This window comes from Typopeltis vanoorti, chromosome 5 (assembly GCF_054136105.1).
Source record: "Typopeltis vanoorti isolate ZY-2024b chromosome 5, IOZ_Tvanoo_1.0, whole genome shotgun sequence".
Taxonomy (NCBI): Eukaryota; Metazoa; Arthropoda; class Arachnida; order Uropygi; family Thelyphonidae; genus Typopeltis; species Typopeltis vanoorti.
Window position 1 is genome coordinate 124,640,345 of NC_143553.1, and position 23,470 is coordinate 124,663,814.

General features: G+C 34.9%; 1 protein-coding gene and 1 pseudogene across 1 annotated transcript in view; both read right to left on the bottom strand.

Moving 5' to 3' along the window:
- Positions 1–23,470, bottom strand: part of LOC150106785 (uncharacterized) — a 602,332-nt gene that overhangs the window by 228,307 nt on the left and 350,555 nt on the right. The window contains exons 10-12 of the mRNA XM_090393483.1: positions 22,739–22,899; positions 10,982–11,099; positions 3,173–3,372 (exon numbers count right to left, since the gene is read on the bottom strand). Of these exons, the coding sequence (XP_090249609.1) occupies positions 3,173–3,372; positions 10,982–11,099; positions 22,739–22,899 (479 nt within the window). The remainder of the gene's footprint in view (positions 1–3,172; positions 3,373–10,981; positions 11,100–22,738; positions 22,900–23,470) is intronic.
- On the bottom strand, positions 9,555–9,731 carry LOC150106786 (U2 spliceosomal RNA; annotated as a pseudogene).

Below are 23,470 nucleotides of genomic sequence, written 5' to 3' on the forward strand. Positions count from 1 at the left end.
TCAGGGCCATATGGAGAACACATCTACATAGCATAGCCAGACCGAGCATTTATATGGAGCGAGTTTAAGGCTTTTTCTTCTAAGGTTTCCATGAAGAAGTTGGCCAGGGGTGGAGAATTTGTGGCTGTCCCCTCTATCTGTTTGTAAAATTTTATTTGCTAAATGAAATAACCTTAATTCATGGTGAACTGATACAGGGCTGAGAAAATGGGAAGAAATATGGTTTGGATGAGGTCTAAGATATCTTTAAGTGAAATGAGTGAATAAAGAGGAGACATCAAAACTAACCATTATGTCAGTGTGTTGGAATGTGAGGTTTTCTAAACTGGTTTTAAAGTGGACTGAGTTTTTTTATGAGCATAAATGTATTGTCAGTGTATTATTGTGCGAGAACTTTAATTAAATGTTTGACTAATTTGTATGGCAGTGAATCAATGCCATCCACAATGCAATGTAATCGTATATTTTATTTATGGATTTTTAGTAGTCCATATATTTGGGAAAGCCTTTGTGACTTCCAAAGGCCAAGAGGTAACCTTTTTAATGCACCTATGAAGCGTTCTATGTGCTGGTGGGATCATAGTCTATGGGGAGGTAGGTAAAGCGATTTAGAAGTAAGGAGGCAAGCTTACCTGTGTTATCTGATCGATTTTAAATCACAGAGGCATCTCCCTTATCTGCTTTGGTAATTACCACCCATTCTATTTATTTTAATTTCTTGCAGAGCTTCAAATTCTTTTCTTGATAGGTGCATTTTGGTGGTTCAGCATGAGTGAGTACATTGGCTACATCTAGTCTGATGTTGTTGGCAATATGGTTGGAAAAGCTGAGAATACTTTGTTCTACTTGGATTATTATTTAGGAAGATATATAGTGAAGTTGAATGCAAGGAATACAGAGAAAAACATAGCAAGCTATGTGTAAAATAGCTAAACAAAAGTCATGGGAAAATTCTCATTGTTTAATATTCATTTTATATATTCCTTCCTACAAACGTAACTCTCACTTATAGCATCATTTCTAAGGCAAATAAACTCCCGCTTTACGAATGGTCGCCAGGAACCAATTAATTTGCAAAGGCGAGAACTACCTGTATAGATGAATGATAAAATAGAAAATAATTCATTTATTTCCAAAGGCACTACTAGTTTTCTCTTTCTAGAAGACTTCAGCAGGTGCATAATCCATAAAAACATTATTTAGATACATCACTAAAGTATTAAATTATTAATGGATTGCTCATATTTAGAATGAATTTCCAGACTAGCTTCGTTGTTCTTGTGCATGAGAACATGGTCTTGCAACTGACATAGCTGAATAACAGAGGAGTAACAATCGGAAAGATTGTGGCTGAGGCTGACATTAAAGTGAGCAGGATATATTGTAATTTCTGTTGATTCTAAGATTTTTCTTTCAAGCTAATCATAGCATTTGTAGATAATTTCAGATCCATCCCAGTTTACTGAGTGTTTAGTGAATTGATGGTCATTGAGATCAGAAGAATTAAGAACATGATAAGATAAGGCTGCGGCTACCACAGGTGATGTCAATGATATGAAGCTAAACTGATTTCTCTGTTTGTCCATAATATGGGTACACACAGTACACACTTGGATACTTTAAATGGCCTACCTCAGGGGTCAATTCTTGCTCTATTGCTTTTTAACTTATATATTAGTGATATCCCAGTGACAACATGACGGAGATTCACGTATGCTGACGATATTGCCATTGCAACTCAACATTCCAAAAAGCTGAAAACATCTTAACTGAAGATCTGACTGTACTTCATAAATACTTTAGACGATGGCAATTACAATCTAACCTGAACAAAACTGAAGTAGCATCCTTTCATCTAAGTAATATCCAGGCCAACTATATCCCAAAAATTTACTTCAGAAATAAACAGGTGCAATTTAACAATCATCCAAAATACCTAGGAGTTATCCTAGACAGAAGTTTGACATTTAAATATCACCTAGAAAATATATTGCTGGAAAATTAAAAACTCGTAATAATATAATGCATAAACTTGTAGGTACTTCTTGGGGGTGCTGATGCCAACACACTACATACTACCGCACTGTCTTTGGTCTATTCTACAGCAGAGTATTGTGCTCCTGTGTGGCTGAACAGCACACACGGTTCTTTAGTCGATGTCCAGCTGAATCAAACTATGAGGATAATCTCTGGAGCTCTAAGATCTACTCCTGACTACTGTCTCCCAACTCTCAGTAATATAGCCCCACCCTTGCTTCGCAGGACCCAAGCCTTAAGCAAATTATGGACAAAAAAAATTGGAAACAATTCCTTGCCTATCCACCAAGACATTTCCTTCCATATCTCACAAAGACTGAAATTCAGGAGCCCTGCCTGGAAAAGTGCAATACAAATGAATGACCAGAACTTCGACCTATGCGAGTCATGGGGGGAGTATTGGCTTCAACGTACCTCCAACCTTCAAATTCCCATTTCAATGTGCCCCCCACGAACAAGTAGGATTGCTTATTCACTAATGAAATTTGATGAACTGCTGCAGCTATGAAAATCCCAGTAATTCTGAGTGTTAATTTATGAAATATATGTTGTTGTTACTGAGAGTACTAATTTTGTTGAACACATTGTATTCTATATACATGCTCACAAAAAAAGGGAGAATTCAATTTGCTTATTAAAATGATGTATTCTACTGAATGAAACATAAATCATGTGAGTTAGATCCATCCTCCCCCCCCCCCCCCCAAAATTAAACAAAATGGCATTTTGCTTGTTCAGGAAACAGATATCCTGAATGTGTGTGTAGAAATGACAGCTAACTGATAAGCAGCTTATAAATTATTCTGAAATCATTTTTGCTATTCAAAACATGCTGGTACTCACAGCCACAGGTGATGTTAAAGTAAATTATTCAACAAAGTAGTTAATAATAGAAGCAGTAGTTAGTAATATAAATTCTTTCAAAATATTAATACCATGGGGATTTGATTCTGAGATGAGATAAGATGTTGAATGACAACCTTCTGTTCTCATTATTCACATACAACTTTTCGGTATATCAACAAAATAACCCTCTTCAACTATTTTTCTGATAAAATAGAATTTATTTTCTAGTTAAATTAGAAAATAATCAATAAAAACAAACAACCTGCACTACTAAAGCAAATGATCATACCGGGAAGTAGGATTTATTTCCTCCTTAGTTGAAGTTGACAACTGAGAGCTAATGTAACTATGAGGAAAAGGTTGATAGCCATACAAACTGAAGGTCGTATCAGTTTTTTTCTGAGTCATGGAACCTGCACTGGAAATATTTGAAGATTGGATTGATTTTAATGAATTCTCTTTTAATTTGTTACTATCCAACTGCTGAACCTAGAGGTAAAAAATATGTATGTTCAAATTATTAACTAAAAATTTAACCTATCAATTAAGTATAAAAGAGTATACATCTGCAATATGTATCAAACAGATGAAAATAAGATTCCATTTGTATTCTTAATTAAATTTATTAGACGAAATATAGCAGAGAAATAAATAAACAAGTTTAATCATTCCAATATTTCTTCTCTGTTGCAGAGACATCTTCAGGAATACAATATTAAAATTGTAATAATACAAAAACACATGCAACAATAAGGGGAAAAATTTGACTATTTTAGACCTGAAGTCTTATAAGGGACATCCTCTAAGAGTAGTTTTCTTCTATCTGATCCTGTGCAAGGAATCCAGGGCATGGTTAGCTAGATCTGACTAACCATAGTTGTGTCAGTGGAAGAATTTGTGTTCACCAAGGCAGATAAATATTAGCAGATCTCCAGGTCTGACCATAATATAAGTTGCAAGAACAAGGATTCTTGTAAACATCTGGAACAGATAGGGAAGAAAGTGGATCCATAAGAAGGTCTCAAGGGAAACCTGCTTCAAATGTTGTTTTTAAAGCAGGAGATTATATTGCTTTAAAGTTTTGGTTTTGCTGAGGTACCTCAGATATAGGAAATAGTAAAGAGGGATATGAAGAAATGAGAGGAACAACTAATTTGTTGATCTTTCTCTGCAGATCTTTTTTACTTTGCCTTTGTTGTGGGGAGAGTGGGAGCACACCTGAGCGCCTAGATAACAGCTTGAGATGGCAAAACATCAGCAATGAAATATTTAATTTAGTTAATAAATTATTAATTTCAATCTTACTATAGGTAGTAGATTTTCGAAAAACTTCAGCATTAATAAATACTGAATGATTATGTACACGAGCAGAGTGAAATGGCACGAGACAGGTCATAATCAGTGTACCTGTGCTTTTCTGTACTAAATCAACTATTTTTAGAGAGCTTTAGGGACATCAAAGGTGAGAATTCAATGGCTGAAAACTGTTTTGGTAAGACCATAAGTACTACCAAAACAGTTTTCAGCCACTGAAACTTATACGTGCCCCCCACTGAAAGAAGATCACCAGTTATAAGGTTACTGACTTCTCACTTACCTCATAAAATGCAATGGGAAGCAGATCAGCTATGGATTAAGAGTATAATAAATTTAGTTTAATCCTTTACACAAGTGTAGGCAAACAAAGTTTGCACCTGAAGTAGTTCAGGACTGAGGCAACTCGTAGCAAAGGTGGACCGAGCTCTCATCACTCCCTGTCTCAGTATCTCCCATAATGCAAAGGACATCTCCTTGCAGACATGTATAATGCTATGCATTAAGGGAAAGGCCACTACCCAGACCGGTTGCTAAGAGTTGCCTCAGTCCTGAACTACTTCAGGTGCAAACTTTGTTTGCCTATACTTGGGCAAAGGATTAAACTAAATTTATTATAGTCTAACCAAGTGGAAAATAAACTTTCAACATCTTTCTCTAAATCCAGAGTAAATTAATAATAAGGTGGTACACCTTTTGGCAACTCGTATAGTAAATATGACCTCTCCATTGCTTCTGCCTTAGTATTACCACTTCTGGATCTGCCTCCCACTGATGAGACCTTAATAAATGTCAAAACTGGTCTGGGTAGTGGCCCTTCCCTTAATGCATAGCATTATACATGTCTGCAAGGAGATGTGCTTTGCATTATGGGAGATACTGAGACAAGGAGTGATGAGAGCTTGGTCCACCTTTGCTACAAGTTGCCTCAGTCCTGAACAACTTCAGGTGCAAACTTTGTTTGCCTACACTTGGGTAAAGGATTAAACTAAATTTATTATAGTCTAACCGAGTGGAAAATAAACTTCCAGATTAAAAGTAACAAAATCTATGTTGCTAGTTCTTAGTTATGGGTTCCCAATGGTGAGGAAGATGACTGTTGATGCCACTCTCCATGAATTCTGAGAGAAATGAAGTAATTGGATGATAGTTTGTTGGGTTACTCACCCTACTTTTCATGTGGAAAGGGGTGAATATAAATTCGTTTCCATGCAGTAAAGGTAAATGCTAATCAAATAGGAAGAATTGAAAAACAATATAACATACAGAAAACTTTAGAAAATTTGCACGCAAAATATTTAAAGGAGATTCCATCATACTGCACACATTTCTTGAACATGTTTTTTTTTATTCTCAAATTATAGGTGTGCAGCCATATGCGTTTTTCTATGGCTGTTCAGTTTTTAAATAACTTTTTATAGCTTACTATAATTTTATACTGTTACAATGGATGCGCATTACAGCAAACTTGTAATTTGCTACTGGGATGGAGGGAGAGAGAGAGAGGGTGGCTACATTTTTTGTAGCATAGCTTTATACTACATTGCTGGCAGGACTTTGTGGTAGTTTGTGATAAGAAGAGTCTATCGAATAAGAAATCAATACAACAAAGTAATCTGTCAAAATTGCTTACTGCATGGGTGGTGGATATTATTACCTGAGACCTTCAGAGAGTCAAGAACTCATCAAGAGAGAGAGAGAGAGAGCCTATACATCACCGAAATGAGCTGTCATACCTACCCTTCAATTCATTCCCACCATATGCACTAACTATCCATTCTCATAATAGACCATACAGAAACCTTAAAAGAGCTAAAACCCTCTGTTTAATATACCACAGGAATCCAATTTCAAAAATTTAAATTCATCACAAGTGAATCCTTGGTAGGTACATAATCAATTATTGATCCATTTGTATTTTATAGCCAAATGTAGAAAAAAATGTAAGTTTCAAAAATTTACAGTGCTCGAGGCAGTTATGTTTTCATAGGCTGTTAAATTTTTCACATTCAGCTAAAAAATATGGATAAATCAATACTATTCTCCTTTCAGTATCTTTATATATATATATATATATTAAAAAATAGATTTAATGACTAAAAACCGAGATAACTTATAAAGATTTTAATAAGAATAATACGACTAGTTTCGGCTTATAACAGCCTTCCTCAGGTATTCTTAAAGGAACAAGAATAGTAATAAACATTGAAGTATCAAAACAAACTGGAAATTACAGGTAAAAATTGCCACACATAACTGATACATAAAAAAAACGTATTTTTTCAAGTTGTTCTAACAGGCGTACCACTGTTTATTGCAAGTGTGCGTGCAGGCTCACGTGAATGCCAATATTGAATAACTGCACCATGGCTATCTGGGATGTTATAACTCAAATTGTTGTTTAAGTGGACAGGGTTCAGCAGGATTTCCCTTGATTCTACAATTTTCCTCTCAAACTCATCATCACAGCGAAAGATATTTTCTGATCTATCCCACCAAACGGAGTGGCTTTATTGATCATCATTAGGATTATTTGAAAAAAGAACTGGATAACGCAGTTGCACGAGATCTTTTGTAAGAGATGTCTCTCTTATGCTCTTCTATACGTTGTTCAATAGATTTGTTAGTTTGTCCAAAATAAGGGATATTGCAATCGCACCATAATTATATATATATATCATTAAAAAGCTTTAATGACTGATACCGAGAGATAAAAAGATGACATGGTATATTTGAAAAGATACTACTAGTTTCGTTGAATTGATCAACATCTCCAGGTACCACAATCAAAGAAATATATAAAGAATTACAGAGACTTAAAATTGCATTAACAGAACAAGTACAAAAAGACAGTAGCATGTTTGAAAAACAAAATGCGAGCTTGAGTTCCAAATAAACGTAGACTACGTGCTGTCGTGAGTGCGCCAATAATGAACAGAGGCAACGTGTGCGTCAGAGAAATTGAAACTTAGGCTGTTGTTGATATGGGAAGAATCTAGAGAAATTTCTCTAGATTTGACAATCTTTCTCTCAAGCTCATCATAGCACACATGGATGTTAGAAGTTTGAGTCTAGTTCACAATGTGTTTGCGGCCTTCGTCAGAGTTAACTGAAAAGAGAACGGGACTAGAGAGAGGGCTGGCTCTAGTCCTATTATAGGAGATATCTCTATGGTGTTCTTCCAAACGTAGAAGGATGGATTTAGCAATTCTGTTTTCAAACACACTACTGTCTTTTTGTACTTGTTCTGTTAATGCAATTTTAAGTCTCTGTAATTCTTTATATATTTCTGTGATTGTGAAACCTAAAGATGTTGATGAATTCAACGAAACTAGTAAACTAGTAGTATCTTTTCAAATATACCATGTCATCTTTTTATCTCTCGGTATCAGTCATTAAAGCTTTTTAATAATATTTCCAACCAAGTAAAAATGAATTATGATAATACACACACACACACACACACACACACACTAGGGGGAAATCCCCCCCCCCCACGGCACCCAACTCCTGAGCAGCTCTCAGATGTGAACTATAGAATAAAATACACAAACATGATTGAAGAAAAAATGAAAGAGTTTGAGAACAGGAACCAAACCTAGGAGATTCAGTGGCAAGCCCTGAAGAAAGATTTAGGCAGAGAGGCATGTTGTGAGGTTGTCTGCAAGGATAGAAAAATCAGAACTAAATGCTGGACACAGGAAGTTAAAGAGGCAATGAAAGAAAAGAAGAAAGCATATCAAAAGTTCCTGCTCAAAAGTCAAGAGAGGACTTTGGTCAGAGAAGGTGGCAGGATATTCTGGAAGTTGTTGAAGAAGCTCAGAAATGAAAGAAAGAGTGCTGTAAAAGGAATTAGAAATGATAAAGGTGACATGAAAACAGGAAAAAAAGATATCCGTGAAGTATGGAGTAACCAATTTGAAAAATTGCTAAATGAAACAAGCAGCAATGACAGCACAGTGGCCTGGACATAGGGACAAATTCCAGATGATTGGATTAGAGCTCTCAATAGTACCCATATATAAAAATGGAAATAAAATTGAATGTGAGAATTACAGAGGTATTTCTCTACTGAGTGTTCCTGGTAAGATATATGTAGGTATACTTGAGAAACAGTTGAGGATTGTGGAAGAGAAGCTTGGTGAAGAACAAACTGGATTCAGGCCAAATAGAAGCTGTCAGGATCAGATTTTCACTTTACGACAGATAGTTGAGAAATCATTGGAACATAACAAAGATCAGTATTTAAGTTTTGTAGATCTGGAAAAGGTATATGAGAAGGTGCCAAGAGAGAGAAGCTATTGAAAACGCTACAGTTATACAGTGTCCATGGGGCATTATATCAAGCAATACTTAGTCTTTATTTGGGTTGTAAATCAGCAGTTAGAACTGAAGGAAGTACACAGGAAGGCAGTTTAATGTTAAATCTGGTGTCAGACAAGGATGTACATTATCTATATGGATCACGTTATGAAGGAAAGTGGTATTAAACCTAATATCAAAATGGGAGATGTTAATCTTAGCTCTCTGCTTAATGCGGATGTTATACTTCTAAATAAATCTGCTACAAGTCTGCAAGATTCTCTGACTAAATTGAATAACTGTTGTAATAGATACGGTATGAAGATCAGCATTAAAAAGTCAAAGGCAATGAAAATAGGCAGAAACATTGAAGATATCAACTGCATTTTGAATGGAGAAACTATAGAACAAGTAAAACACTTCAGTTGCTTAGGCACGATTTTTAGTGAAGATGGTAAATTAAATATGGAAATAGACAAGAGAATCAACAAAGCTGGCATGGTAGGAAGCCAAATGAATAAATTTATATAGAAGAGAGAAATTAGCCAAAACACTAAAATTAGCTATATACAAGACAGTATTCAAGCCAATTTTAACTTATGGATCTGAGAGCTGTGTCAGAAGTAAAACACTTGACTAAAGACTAGAGACTGCAGATATGAGAGTCCTGAGAAAAATTAGCAGCATGAACAGATGGCAATATCATATTAAAAATGAAAATATTAGAAAAGTACTTGACATTGTCAGCATCCAGGAATGCATTAGCAGAGCTAATCTCAGGTGGTATGGTCACTTAAACAGAACGGGAGAGGAAAGATTAGCAAAACAAGTGGTTCTCTGCCAGGTTAGTAGGAAAAAGACCCAGAGGAAGACCAAGATATTGGTGGATTGATACGGTACAAAGTGCCTTAGAAGATAGAAATATAAGATCTGATAATGTTGGAGTCTTGACAGGTAACAGACTGATTTGGAGGAAAATTGTAGATTGGAAGTTAGTAATGATGTAATTTTTCATGTAGTACTATCATATCCTGTACATCCCTTGAGGGTATTTATATCAGGTATTTGATGATGATGATGATACCAGGGCAACTCGTGATAGAGGTGAAGCAAGCTCCAAGTGCTCTGCCACCTTCCAAAAATCAGTTTAATATCTTGGGACCAATATCAGATATTAAGCTGATAAGAACAGATACTATACTTTGATCTTAGCCAAAAAGCTTAGAAGTGATAACCATTATTATTGGTATTACATTTTTTTTTTCAATCTTTCTTTTCTGCCATATGGCAGAATGAAGGAAGAATGAATTAAATTTTAAACATTTATGAATAATACAGAGGATTTGAACGGGGGAGGGGGGATATTCAGTTGTTTGCTGATAATGCAAAACTACAGAGGATAATAGTTAAGAAAAGCCATGTAGATATCATACAGGATGATTAAAATAAATGAGCAGTGTGGGCAAAGGACAGTAGTTGTCAATTCAGTGTGGTAAAATGTAAGGTAATGCACTTTGGGATGAAAAGATTAAACCATTTCATTCATATTGATGGTATGAAAATTGATGAGACTAGGGATCTGGGGATGATGGTGGATAGAGATTTTAACTTCAGAAGACATTGCAGAAGTTGGCAAAATATTATAGCTCGGAGGATTACTTGATTGCTGAAGAGAACATTCACAAGTAAAGATAGTGAGGTTATTATCCCTCTTTATAAGACTATGATTTGCTCACATGTTGACTACTGTGCACAGGTTAGGTCACATCCATTTCTTGGGGATCACAAAGTTGTGGAGAAGATTCGGAGACGAATGACCAAGTCGGTGACATGTATGTAGAATGTTCTCTACGAGGATAGATTGAAGGTTGTGTGGGTTGCAGAGTTTAACTGAGAGGCAGAGAAGAGGGGATATGATAGAAACTTATAAGTTACTAAAAGGGATACTATAAGATTGACACAGAAGAAATTTTTCAATACATGGGGATTAAGGGGAAAACAAGGGGTAACACCTGTAAGTTGTCTAAAGTGGACTAAATTCTTTACTTGGAGAGTGGTAAATGAGGTGGAATGGATTGCCAGAAGTGGTTATGAGTGCCCCAACAGTGAATAGGTTTAAGAAGATGCAGGATGGGTATTGTGTTAATGATCGCAGGTCTCCTGAGATAAGTATTTTGACTCTATGAAGTGCCCATATAAATAATAATAATAAAAAATAATACATACAATAAATCATATCATACAACATAAACTAGAAAATATTTACATTTGGAAATGTTCTATTACATCTCTCTAAAAACTAACCATTTGTATAATGATGGCCACATTATACAAACATGGTCAAATATTCTGAATTAGATGAGATAAATTCAAAGAGGAAAAAAAAAAAAATCCTTTATATATACCATCATGAATGAGAAGAAATCATATATAAGCTAAATAGATAATAAAATGTAAATAACATGAATGAGCAATACTTCACCTCACTCGGAGTAACCTTTAAAGCAGTATGGGTAACACTACCACCACCACCCTGTTCGCTTTTAGACTTGAGCAATACAGATTCTTTACCCTCGCATGGTTTCTCTGAAATGCAATTCCTAAGCAAAATATTACAAAATTAAGATGAGTCAGTACAACTATTTAAATATTTATGTTACATAAATACTTGGTATATCAACACAATATTATTTTTTTTATTATATTTACTAGTTTATCTGACTCTTTGTCCTGCTTGTTTACAATTAAGTTCATAAAAAATACAATCAATAATACATTCACAATATCAAGTATTGAAATGCAAGCTTCACTTTTTTCAATAGAATTTTTGCATAAAATTTTTATTTGTGAACTTCCTCAATGGTATAAAAAAATAATCACAAAAGCAATGAGCATATGCATTTTCTATGCTTATAAAAATAGATATGAATGCCTAGCAAAAATATCATTTTATGATAATAAAATACAGTCTTCTTCAACCTTTTGGTTCTGTCCACTGCTGGATGAAGATCTCCCCCATGGTTTCCCAGGCCACTCAGTTTTCTGCCTCTCACATCCATCTCACTCCTGCAACTGGTTCCAATTTATCCCTACATCTTCTTCTTGCTCCATCCACTGGTCTCCACTCTTGTTTTCTAGTCCATCTTCCGTCATTACATCTGGCAATATTGCCAGCCCATCTCCATTTAGCCTGTTTAATGTATTTCAATAAAATGCAGTATGATCTACAAAATCAACAAGAGAAAAGACAGTTGTTTCAGCATTACAGTATTTTGAGTAATCAGTAGGATGAATTTAAACAAGGTTGAGTTATCAGGAGGGAATTCTGTGCACATAAGATCCTACCAACACACAAATCAGAATTCTTCACAAGATACTGAAAAAGGTTACCTCCTGGCCTGGGGAAGCTACAAATTAACTTAAACCATACAATTCCAGATCCCCCCCTCCTCTCTCAGATATATGGGCTGCCAAAACTCCATGAACAGAATGTGCCATTATGAGTCTCAGACTTCATGGAGGTCAAATATTAATAGTAATAATTATGCCCAATTGTGGATAGCACTGATTCACTCACATACAAATTAGCTGAATTTAGCCAAAGTTCTCAGCCAATATATTAACAACAAAAAATCTACCAGTTTTAAGACCTCTATAGAATACTTCACACTCCAACAAAGCGATATAATGGTCGTCTCCTTGCTATCTCCTCTCTATTTACCAATGTTTCCCGTTAAAGATATCTAGGCCCTTATCCAAGCAGAATTTCCTGATATCTCAGCCTTGTTTAAGATCACTAAAAACTAAGGCTATTTCATTTAGTAAGGAAGATTCCAAAAAAAGACGGAACAGCCATAGTCTCCTCAACCCTATCCCTCCTAACATTTCATTCTCTATGACCTTTGAAGAAACAATCTTAACCTATGTCACACACAGACCTGCTGTTTGGCCGTGTTATGTAAAGAGATATCACTCTGGAGAACAATGCCACTATCATCCCCCCCCCAGCTAATTATCTTACTTGCCAATACATTTTATTCTCCCAGAACTTGATTCAAGACGTGTTCTCTATTAGGCTGCACACGTGAGGCTATCTGTTAGCACATCTTTATAACTAGCATCCCAGGATCTAATTCACCCTGGAAATAAAAATCTTTCTTTTCTAGACCCTTGACTGCCAACCTGACGGATCCTTGGCATTCTCAGTTTACAGAATCCCCCCACCACCACCACCATAGAAGTAGACATATTCACCAATGGTCACACTACACTCCCCCTCCCCAAACCAGCATGGAATTATCAATGCCCTGTCCAACAGACAGGGAAAACTTGATTAGCTCCAATAATAATGCTCTCTTTACTGAATTTGAACATATTCACAACACCTTCTTGGCCGATGACTAGAATTCCCTGATATCTAAAAAATATTAAAATTCCAAAGCCACAACAACCCCATCTTCCCCAACCTCCAGAGACTACACCATTTCTATTACCATCCCCTATATCCAAGGGACATCTGAAAAACCAACAAAAATCCTAAACAATAATCCTAACATAAAAAAAATTGGCACCCCATATCTCTACTCTCAATCTGCCAGGTGTCTAGCAGTTTGGATGCAGTTGTAAGCTTCCTACTATGATCAAAGGACAATTCTGCCAATATGACTACTGAGGGCTTGCTGACCACATCTTGGACACTACCCAATCCAGGATGATGGGAAAATGCCACCTTACTCCACAGAAACAAATTTAAATGTGAAAGATTTTCATGGAATCTACCTCAGCATTAAACAACCACTCAAACCTCAACAAATTTGGTTGTGTGAATCTGCCTCAAATATAAAATGCACTTGTTCTTAGAACATACATCCTAACCCACTAGGGAGACACAATTTAGGAATTTACAGCATGGCTTTGTTGTTTTGCTTCAATAATACACCTAGTGCATGCATGCACACACAAACATCAATTTGTTCATTCATCTTGGATGGTGACAATTTGACTTTGCTGAAATATTAATTTATTCTAATTAAGATATAATGTATGTTGCAATTTCTTTAAATAATACTAACATTAATAATCGATGTATAAGCCTTACTACCAGAATTTGAAACATGTTAAGAACACTGCACTATTATTTATTGCTATTTTACTTTTACTTTGTTGTTTACATCCATGTAACAATACTGGGCTGAAGCATAACTATACACAGTTTCATTCTGCTATTAAGTCCTGTTTTATTTTGAAGTACTTCTAGAATATGAAGAGATATAGAATATAAATGAACCATACGTTCAGAGACAACATAAAGTGCTTCTAGAAAATTATTGCTAACATATATCCTGAAAGGAACAATGTTTTATCATCTACACAACTTTGGTTCTAACACACTCCAGAATTTGTAGTATCTCAACCCAATAATATGCAAATAGAAAGCATGAAACAATTTGTTGTGAACTGTCCAATGGGGTAAGTAACAATGCAAGACTATCTGTGCCTCGCATCTATGTGTTAAAAAAAAAAAATAGTAAATACAGAAAACTAGACATCACAAAATTATCGAACAGTCCTCTATCTCTGCCTTTGGCAAACTATTTTTTGAACCATCTGGAAGATACCTTGTTTGCATCCATTCATACCCAACCCTCTCATTGGTTTCATTATGTTGATCATGTCTTTGCTGTTTGGCCTCATTCTGAAAATGAACTCACGACTTTCGTACAACAGATCAATAGCCTTCACCCACACATTTAATTCACCATGGAAAAAGAAAAGGCTGGCAGTTTACCATTCTTAGACATCCTTCTTATGCACACAGCTTCCATAATTTATCAACTAGTGTTTATCGAAAACCTACTTTACTGGCAGATACATTCATCAAAAGTCTGCTCTGACACATCTCAAAAAACTCTTGTTATCAATTCTTTAATTAATAGAGAACATAATGTGTGCTCCTCTCCCTCAAGCTTACAACAAGAACTTCTCACTATCAAAACACTAATGGAATAACCATTCCCACATATTTTCCTATTAACAAAAGTTCTCATCTGTTGCCATCTACAAAAGACAAACTGTCATTGCTATCATTAGATGGCATTTACCAGATACCTTTGTGAATGTAATCTAACCTACTTTGGGAAGACAGGCCGTTCTGTGCAAAAAAGAATTAATAAACATTCAATATTATATCGAATAAGTGAAACCTCAAGAGTCTTGTCTGGCACAAACACAGTATCCAGTGGGATGAAGCTCACTGTCTCCATAGAAGCAGGTTTAAATATGAACGCCTTTTCAAAGAAAGCTGCAAAGCCATTTTACATTGGCAAAATCTGAATGACTCTTTCTCTCCCAAAAGTTTGGGAGATTCTTATTTTATGTCATCATCAAATTCCTGCCATGTACCCCTCAAGGGGTGTACAGGATATGATAGTACTACATGAAAAAAATTACATCATTACTAACTTCCTATCTACAATTTTCCTCCAAATCAGTCTGTTAGTTGTCAAGACTCCAACATTATCAGATCTTATATTTCTATCATCTAAGGCACTTTTGTACTGTATCAATCCACTTATATCTTGGTCTTCCTCTGGGTCGTTTTGTTGCCAACATGGCAGAGAACACTTGTTTTGCTAATCTTTCATTGCCCATTCTGTTTAAGTGACCACACCACTTGAGATTAGCTCTGCTAACGCATTCCTGGATGCTGACGATGTCAAGTTCTTTCCTAACATCCTCGTTTTAAATATGATATTGCCATTGATTCCATCTGTTCATGCCTCTAATCTTTCTCAGGACTCTCATATCTGTGGTCTCTAGTCTTTGGTCAAGTGTTTTACTTCTGACCCAGCTCTCAGATCCATAAGTTAAAACTGGTTTGAACACTGTCTTGTATACAGCTAATTTAGTGTTCCAACTAATTTCTCTCTTATCCCATATGAATTTATTCAATTGACTTCCTACCATACCAGCTTTACCGATTCTGATGTCTATTTCTATATTTAATTTACCATCTTCATAAAAATCGTGCCTAAGTAACTGAAATGTTTTACAGGTTCTCCATTCACAACACAGTTGACATTTTCAATGATTCTGCCTATTTTCATTGTCTTTGTCTTTTTATTGCCGACCTTCATACCGTATCTATTACAACAGTTATTCAATTTAGTCAGAGAATCTTGCAGACTTGTAGCAGATTTATTTAGAAGTATAACATCATCCGCATAAAGCAAAGAGCTGACATTAACATCTCCAATTTTGATATCATGTTTAATACCACTTTCCTTCATAATGTGATCCATAGAGATAATGAATAACAGAGGGGATAATGTCCATCCCTGCCTCACACCAGATTTAACATTAAACCATCTTCTGTACTTCCTTGAATTCTAACTGCTGACTTACAACTCAAACAAAGACTAAGTATTGCTTGATATAATATTCCATTGACACCATATAACTGTAGTGTATTGAATATCTTCTCTCTTGGCACCTTGTCATATGCCTTTTCCAAATCGACAAAACTTAAATACAGATCTTTGTTATATTCCCATGATTTCTCAACTATTTGTCGTAAAGTGAAGATCTGATCCCGACAGCCTCAATTTGGCCTAAATCCAGCTTGTTCTTCACCGATTCCAGAATTCTTCTCAACCATTTCTCAAGTATACATGCATAGATCTTGCCTGGAACACTCAGTAGGGAAATACCTCTGTAATTCTCACATTCAGTTTTATTTCCATTTTTATATATGGGCACTATGAGAGCAATACTCCAATCATCAGGAATTCCTCCCTCTGTATCAGGCTTTCTGAACTATGCAGTGCAGCCACTGTAAGTCTTTTATACCACGATACTTCAGCATTTCTGGTCAAATATCATCTACTCCTGCTGCTTTTAAGCCTTGGATGTTTTTTTGTACTTCAAGTATGGATATGTATTCCTGACTGCATGCCTGGTCAGTGTTTTTTACCACTGTGCTGTTATCACTGCTTGTTTCATTTAGCAATTTTTCAAAGTAATTACTCCATACTTCAAGGATATCTTTTTCTCCCATTTTCATGTCACCTTTATCATCTAACTACTTTTACAGCACTCTTTCCTCCATTCCTAAGCTTCTTCAACAACCTCCAGAATACTTTGCCACTTTCTTGATATTTATTTTCTATATTCTTGCCAAACTCCTCCCATGACTTTTGTTTAGCTAGTTTTACAGTGGTTAGCATTCTTGCATTTGTCTCTGTATTCTCTAAGAGCACAAGCTGACTTATTTGACAGGAACTTTTGATAGGCTTTCTTCTTTTCCTTCACTGCCTCTTTCACTTCCTGTGTCCACCATGAAGTTCTAATTTTTCTATCCTTGCAGACAACTTCACCACATGCCTCTCTAGCTGAATCAATCAGGGCCTTCTTCAAGGCTTGCCACTGAATCTCCAAGGTTTGATTCCTGTTCTCAAACTCTTTCATTTTTTCTTCAATAATCTTTGTGCATTTTAGTCTACAGTTCACACCTGAGAGCTGCTCAACTTTTATTCGCTTTAAAACTTTCTTACATGTTATTCTTTTCAATATGAAATTCAATTTTATCCTGCTCAAGACTAAATAGTGATCACTTCCAATTTTAAATCCTTTGTACACTCTGGTGTCCTGCACCAGGGTGAAAACATCACTATCAACAATAACATAGTCAATGAGACTTTTCTCATTCCTTGCCTCTTCTCTCCATGTGAATTTGTGCACATTTTTATGTTGGAACATGGTGTTAGTAATAACCAGTCCACATTACTCTACTTGAGACTGACTGCCATTCAAGAAGATTAGCCTCATATTTTGTGTTGAATACTATGGCTGCTCCTTCTTTTCCTTGATTGTCATTGCCTGAATATAACATTTTGCATTTATTGCTCAGAAAGATCTCACCAGTTTGTCTTTTTTGTTTCAGTCACCCCTATTATGTCGATTTGGTACTTATCTAATTCCTCAGCTAGCTCCATTTCTTTGCCATTCAGGCTTCTTTTGTTACTATCAACATAACTCTGGTGATGTTGAGTTGGGGTGTGTTTTCAGATTTGTTCCAGTAGCTGACTTTTCGCTATTCGCCCTGGTTCCCTGGCGAAAACAACGAGGGCCTTGTTTAACCAGCAACACCCCAGCAGGCATGAAATTTTGTCATGCTGTACCATCGTTTTTTATTTTGGTTTAACCAATTAGAATACAATTTGGTTGGTTAAATCCCAAATTGCCAGACCATCCTCGTTCGTTCAGTATCCAAGTAGATACCCAACAGGGTGCACCACGAGAAGGTGAGGATTGGACATTAGGTCAGAAGCCGGTTCTCCGCAATTCTCCGCGGTCGGTTCTCCGCATTCCTTTAAAGGCTATGTGGAGGTCTCCTCTCAGTTATACAGCTTTGACCATAGTTTTTAGCAATATTTTTAATATTATTATTTATTAATATTAATTTCTAGCATGCAACAACAGCTTTTAATTGGTAAACCACTGGCTGCTGAATGTACCTTGTATTCCCATTTCTTTGATTTGCTTATTTCTACACTTGTTTTCTTGTTTGTTTGCTGATGATGTACTGTTATTTTCAGTAAAAAATATCTGTACTTTCATTTCATTAAAGTTATTTACTGTGGTTATCGTGTAATTTATTGTTTAACTTTAATGTTTATACTATTTCCATACTGGCTATTCTGTCTCAGTAATTTTAACACTGTCATATCCAGACAGTTATGATATTCTGGATGGATGGCTGAGTTATTGTTGCAAAATCAATAACTGTTTTTGTACTGAATTCATTTTTATTTAAGATATCTCTTAGGTATCCATAGCTATTAGTTTTTCTTCCCCTTGTTATAACTTGTTATAACATATATTCCATCCCTTGTGGTACTGATGCTGCTACTGCATACATTATCTTCCTGTGTTTGTTTTTTTCACGTATATTGCATAAGATAGTATGTTGGCTAGAGATTTGGATTAATGTAATTAACAAGAATTGGAAACTTCCGTTGTCTTCAAGTGATGAAACGAGGAACTAGTCACTTGAATAATCATAGTAGATCAATTAAAAATGGATATAATACAAAAATCAGTTATTGACATGCCACAACAAAATTCTCTACAAAGCCATACACACAGTATTTTACAAAAAAACAAGACTATGGGATTTAAAAAAAGTTAAGACCTTGAAACCATAATTTCTTTTTTTTTTTTTTTTTGTGCTAATTGAATTTGTTATGCCTATCTGGATGTCTCTCAGGAGAAATCCATACAAATCATCATATTAATCATTAAATATATACTTGCATGTTATACATGCTTTACCCAAGAAATTTAACATAACAGATTCCAAATGCTGTCAAAAGTAATTGAGACTGAGGGAAAAGGGAAAGCTGCAGGAAAAAAAAAAAAAAGAAAAAAAAAATGAAGTGTTTTTTGTTTAATTGCTCCATTTTATTCATAATGCTGATTCATGTTTCATGTCAAATAGTTTGTATGTTTACCATAAGCTATTGAGTCAGTACAAATACCTGTTTTGCAGATTTTCACTGATTTTTATCATAATCCTTTATCTTTGGAGAGTGCACAGTCATACTGAAAGCTAGTCAGTTAATCACGGCACAATAACCTAAAACATATGCAGCGCACACACAGTAATTAGCCCATTTCTTACCCATTAATGGAATATGCAGAATTTGACTTAACAGTGAATATTGTGAATACTAAACACTCAAACACCTACAACTGGATACAAACCATGAACTCCTTCCTGCAAAAATGCACATAAAATTCAAAGTCAACTATAAAAGAAATAGGATTGATAAACTCCACATGGAAAAGTTAAAAAAAAAATAACCAAATAAGATTAGACCACATTAGGAAAATTGAAGAAATTAATAGACTCAAACAGATGAAACAAAAAAAAATAAATAAATAAATAAAAAATATTAATTAATTCATCGAGGGAAACTTCAGGAATTTATAAGAGACCCAATAATAAATGGATAACATCTGAAATTTTAGAAAAAAGGAAAACTAAAAACAAAAATAAACAGACATATCTCAGAAGAAAACAAGAAGAAATACAAACAACTCAAAAATGGAATTGATAAATTGATATCCAAATGCAATAAAAGCAATATGGATGGAACGCTACCAAGAAACTTTTAAGAATGAAAGCAATAACTACCTAATAACAAGATCCCCACACTAACTCAAGACATGACACTTTAATGATCCTTCCATTGGAAGTGGAGAATGCTCTAAAGCAAATGAAATCTAACAAAACAACAGGGATAGACTAAATTCCATCAGAACTTTGGAAAGATGGAAGGCAAACAACTTTAAAATTCCTTATCACACTTTTCAACACAATCATTAAATCAGGAGAAATACCAGAAGATTGGAGAACAGGAATACCAATTTACAAGAAAGGTGATAAGGAAACTTGTAAAAATTACAGACCAATCATATTACTCAGCCATGTTTACAAACCATTTACAAGAATATTACAGAACAGAATAAAGAGCACATATGAGATCATTCTTAGTGAAGAACAGGCATGCTTAAGAAAGAATCACCCCACATTGGATCAGATCTTCATAATACAAAAACTAGCAGAATTATATTAGGAACATAACAAAAATATCTATTACTGTTTTATAGATTTTAAAAACAGGCATTTGACTGAATAAACAGAGTGACTTTATTAAGAATATTAAAACAGAAACAAATCCACATAGATACCCTAGACTTCTTAGAAAAATATTATAGTCTCACAAGAAGCAATAATTAAATTTAACAGTATAACAATAAATAAAATAAATGTAAGTAAAGAAGCAGTCCAATGAAGTCCCATATCCTTATACTTTTTTAACATCTACCTAGAGGATATGGTTAACCAAGCATTGGGAGGGAAAAAAGGGGTCATGCATGATCATCATTTAATAAGCTAGGTAAAATCTAGAAAAATAATAAAATCTCTAAAAATAAAATTATATAATGCAATTATGAAGCATATAGCCCACTGTGCTATATGCTTCAGAAACTTTGGACACTCAAGAAGACAGAGATACAAACGCTGGAGTCTTTCGAGATAAAATGTCTCAGAAAAATAAATAAAACAAGATAGACAGAAAAGAAAACAAATGAAACTGTAAGACAAGACCTAAACTATACACTCATTAATAGAAAAGATCAAAAGAAGACAACTTCCATGGTATGGACATGTCAAGAGAATGCCACCAAAAAAGCTACCCAACCTCGCTCTATATAGAAGAAAAAATAAAAAAAGGAAGACCAAATACTAAATGAATAACATCAATAAAAGTTAACTCAGATTACAAACCTATACACAGCTTCACCAACCATGCAAGAAACCGAGACTCCTGGAGGCTGTTGTGAAAACATGAAAGACTCAGCCCATCCCTGATGGAAGAGGACAGTAATTAAATAAGTGAACATTAAAATTTGGAAAGTTGAAAAAATAATTTATTTTCCAAAAATATTTCATTATGTTGTTTCTAACCTAAATCTTTTTCAATTGTTTCTGGGTTGCTACCATGTGACATGACATTACTACCACTGTCCATCTGATAGTTTCAGAGCCAATCAGAATTCAGGAAAGCTTTAGTGTGTGTGTGTGTGTGTGTGTGTGTGCGGACCTAAGGATTTTATTGGCGTTTTATGATACTCCATGCTTTCCAATGTTTGCTTATAATATTAGGCACAGAATAATTGTTTTTTTTTTTCAATAAAAGCAATTCAAGACATATGGGCATTAGAAATGAAAATGTAGCAAAAATTATATTATTAATAAAAATAATAAATGGCCTTGTGTCACCTATAAAATACATGAATTTTTTCCCTTCACAGACTGATAAACACACCAATACATAAGTTATAGCATTAACCAAAGCTCAAACTGATCAGATCCAGGAATAAACACACGACCATGATGTATTAGGTGAGATATAAATTATATATATATTTAATCTTTCACTTGATATACTTCAGGTGCAAACTTTGTTTGCTTACACTTGGTTAAGGATTAAACTAAATATATAATTTATAGTCTAACGAGGTGAGATATGTACCTGACTGCTGAGCAAGCAGAAAATTTTTCAAGTCCTATCCACGAGCAGCATCTGGGCGAAATAGCAGAGTTAAAGTAGGCAAAACTTAAGTGATTCTTTAGATAAGACGAAATCAATGATCCTCAACTTAAGTTATTGCTGTGACTTGATTTTACTTTTAAATTTTTCCTAAATTAGAAAAGGAGTGGGAAATGAAACATTTCTGCAGAGATTTCAATCATTTGAAGTGATGCCATGGTGGTAATGGAAGTATTATCCTACTCTGAATAAAGTTAATGATTATTGCAAGAATTTTCATAGCTGAATTCATAACAAATACATACATCTTCAAGACCCACTCCTCCTAATTAGGTTGTGGAGGCAACAGCTGCAAGAGGAACTTCCAATGGTCATGATCCTCTGCCACCAAGCTCAGGTGTACTGGTGGGATTCCCAAACGTGTCCACCCAAGGTTTTGGATATAATCTCTCCAGTGAGTCCTTGGCCTTCCACGTGGCCTCCCACTCTCTGGCTTGGCAAAGAGGGCCTGCTGATTCATAACTCATAACAAATTCATAATTCATAACAAATTCTCAATTAATTTATATTTGGGACAAATGCTTTCATAAGGAGGAATAAACAGAGTGCCAAAAGAAGATATTTTATTGAAGTGTCAAGTTTTGTCAATTGTTATGCTAAACAAATTGAAGTACTTCAGTTTAACAATGGTGCTAAAAGAAACAAAATCTGTTGTACAAAGTTATATTAAGCATAAGATTCCTCAAAGCAAAATACTCTAGATTTCCCTACAGATCAACAAAATTCTAAGTTGTGTGATTCATTTGTGATATACTAACACAAATGAAATTTAAAATGAAATTTAATTTGTTAGGTGAATAAAATCTCAGCTACATGTACAGGATGCTTACCTATTCAAATTTAACAGAAAGAAATATGACAGGTAATGCAATGCAATGCTGGACAGTGGTAAAGTATATAACTTGCCTGTGAGAGAGAGAGAATATGCAGTATTATTTCAGATAACCAGTTTAAGAAAAGCTTTTAATAGCACACCGTTTAATATTTTAAATCATTACCTGTCTTAATTTCCTTCTAGTTTATATTTCAGAGTAAATACTGTGTATTCAGTAAATTACCTTGCTTTTGTATCATCACAATTTAATTCTTTACGAACTTCTTTCTCCAACTGATTGGCAGTGCTATTAGTGACTGAAGTACTGTGACTGTTATGCATACTTGATGCCACTATGTGTGGCTTATTCTGAGGTACAGAAGTGGGAACATTCCAATTTTTTTTCTGAAAGAAAAATTTAGACTTGATAAGATTTTTATAACACTCATATAGCTAATGTGAATGAGAAACATCACTCCCACCCCAATCTGTAAACATGTATGGATGACTCTTACTAGTGCACTTACAGCGACTAGGAAAAAAAAAAAACTTTATAATGAAATGATTATAGCAGAGGACTGATGTTATAAAACTACTGTGGGAATTTAAGTTTGTTACAATGAGAGAATTCACTATTGTAGTGCTTGCAAAAGTAAGAATGAAATATGCATTTTACACTAGACCAGAAACAAACCTTTTCAAGATTTGTTCTTCTGTGGGCTATGATATTTTCGGTTGTGGGATGTGGGAAGGTAAAGTCACAAAGTAGCAGAAGTTTGGTGAAATTCTCCATACAGCTGCATTAGAAATCAATTTGTTACTGTATATCATAGCCCCCACCTCACTTCAGTTTAAACAACTATCAAAAGTCAGGCAAAGAGGAACAAATGGATTAATATGTAGATAAAGAAAACTTTCCAAAACTTACAAAATTCACATCACACAACTGCTAATCTACACATATTTAGCAGAAACT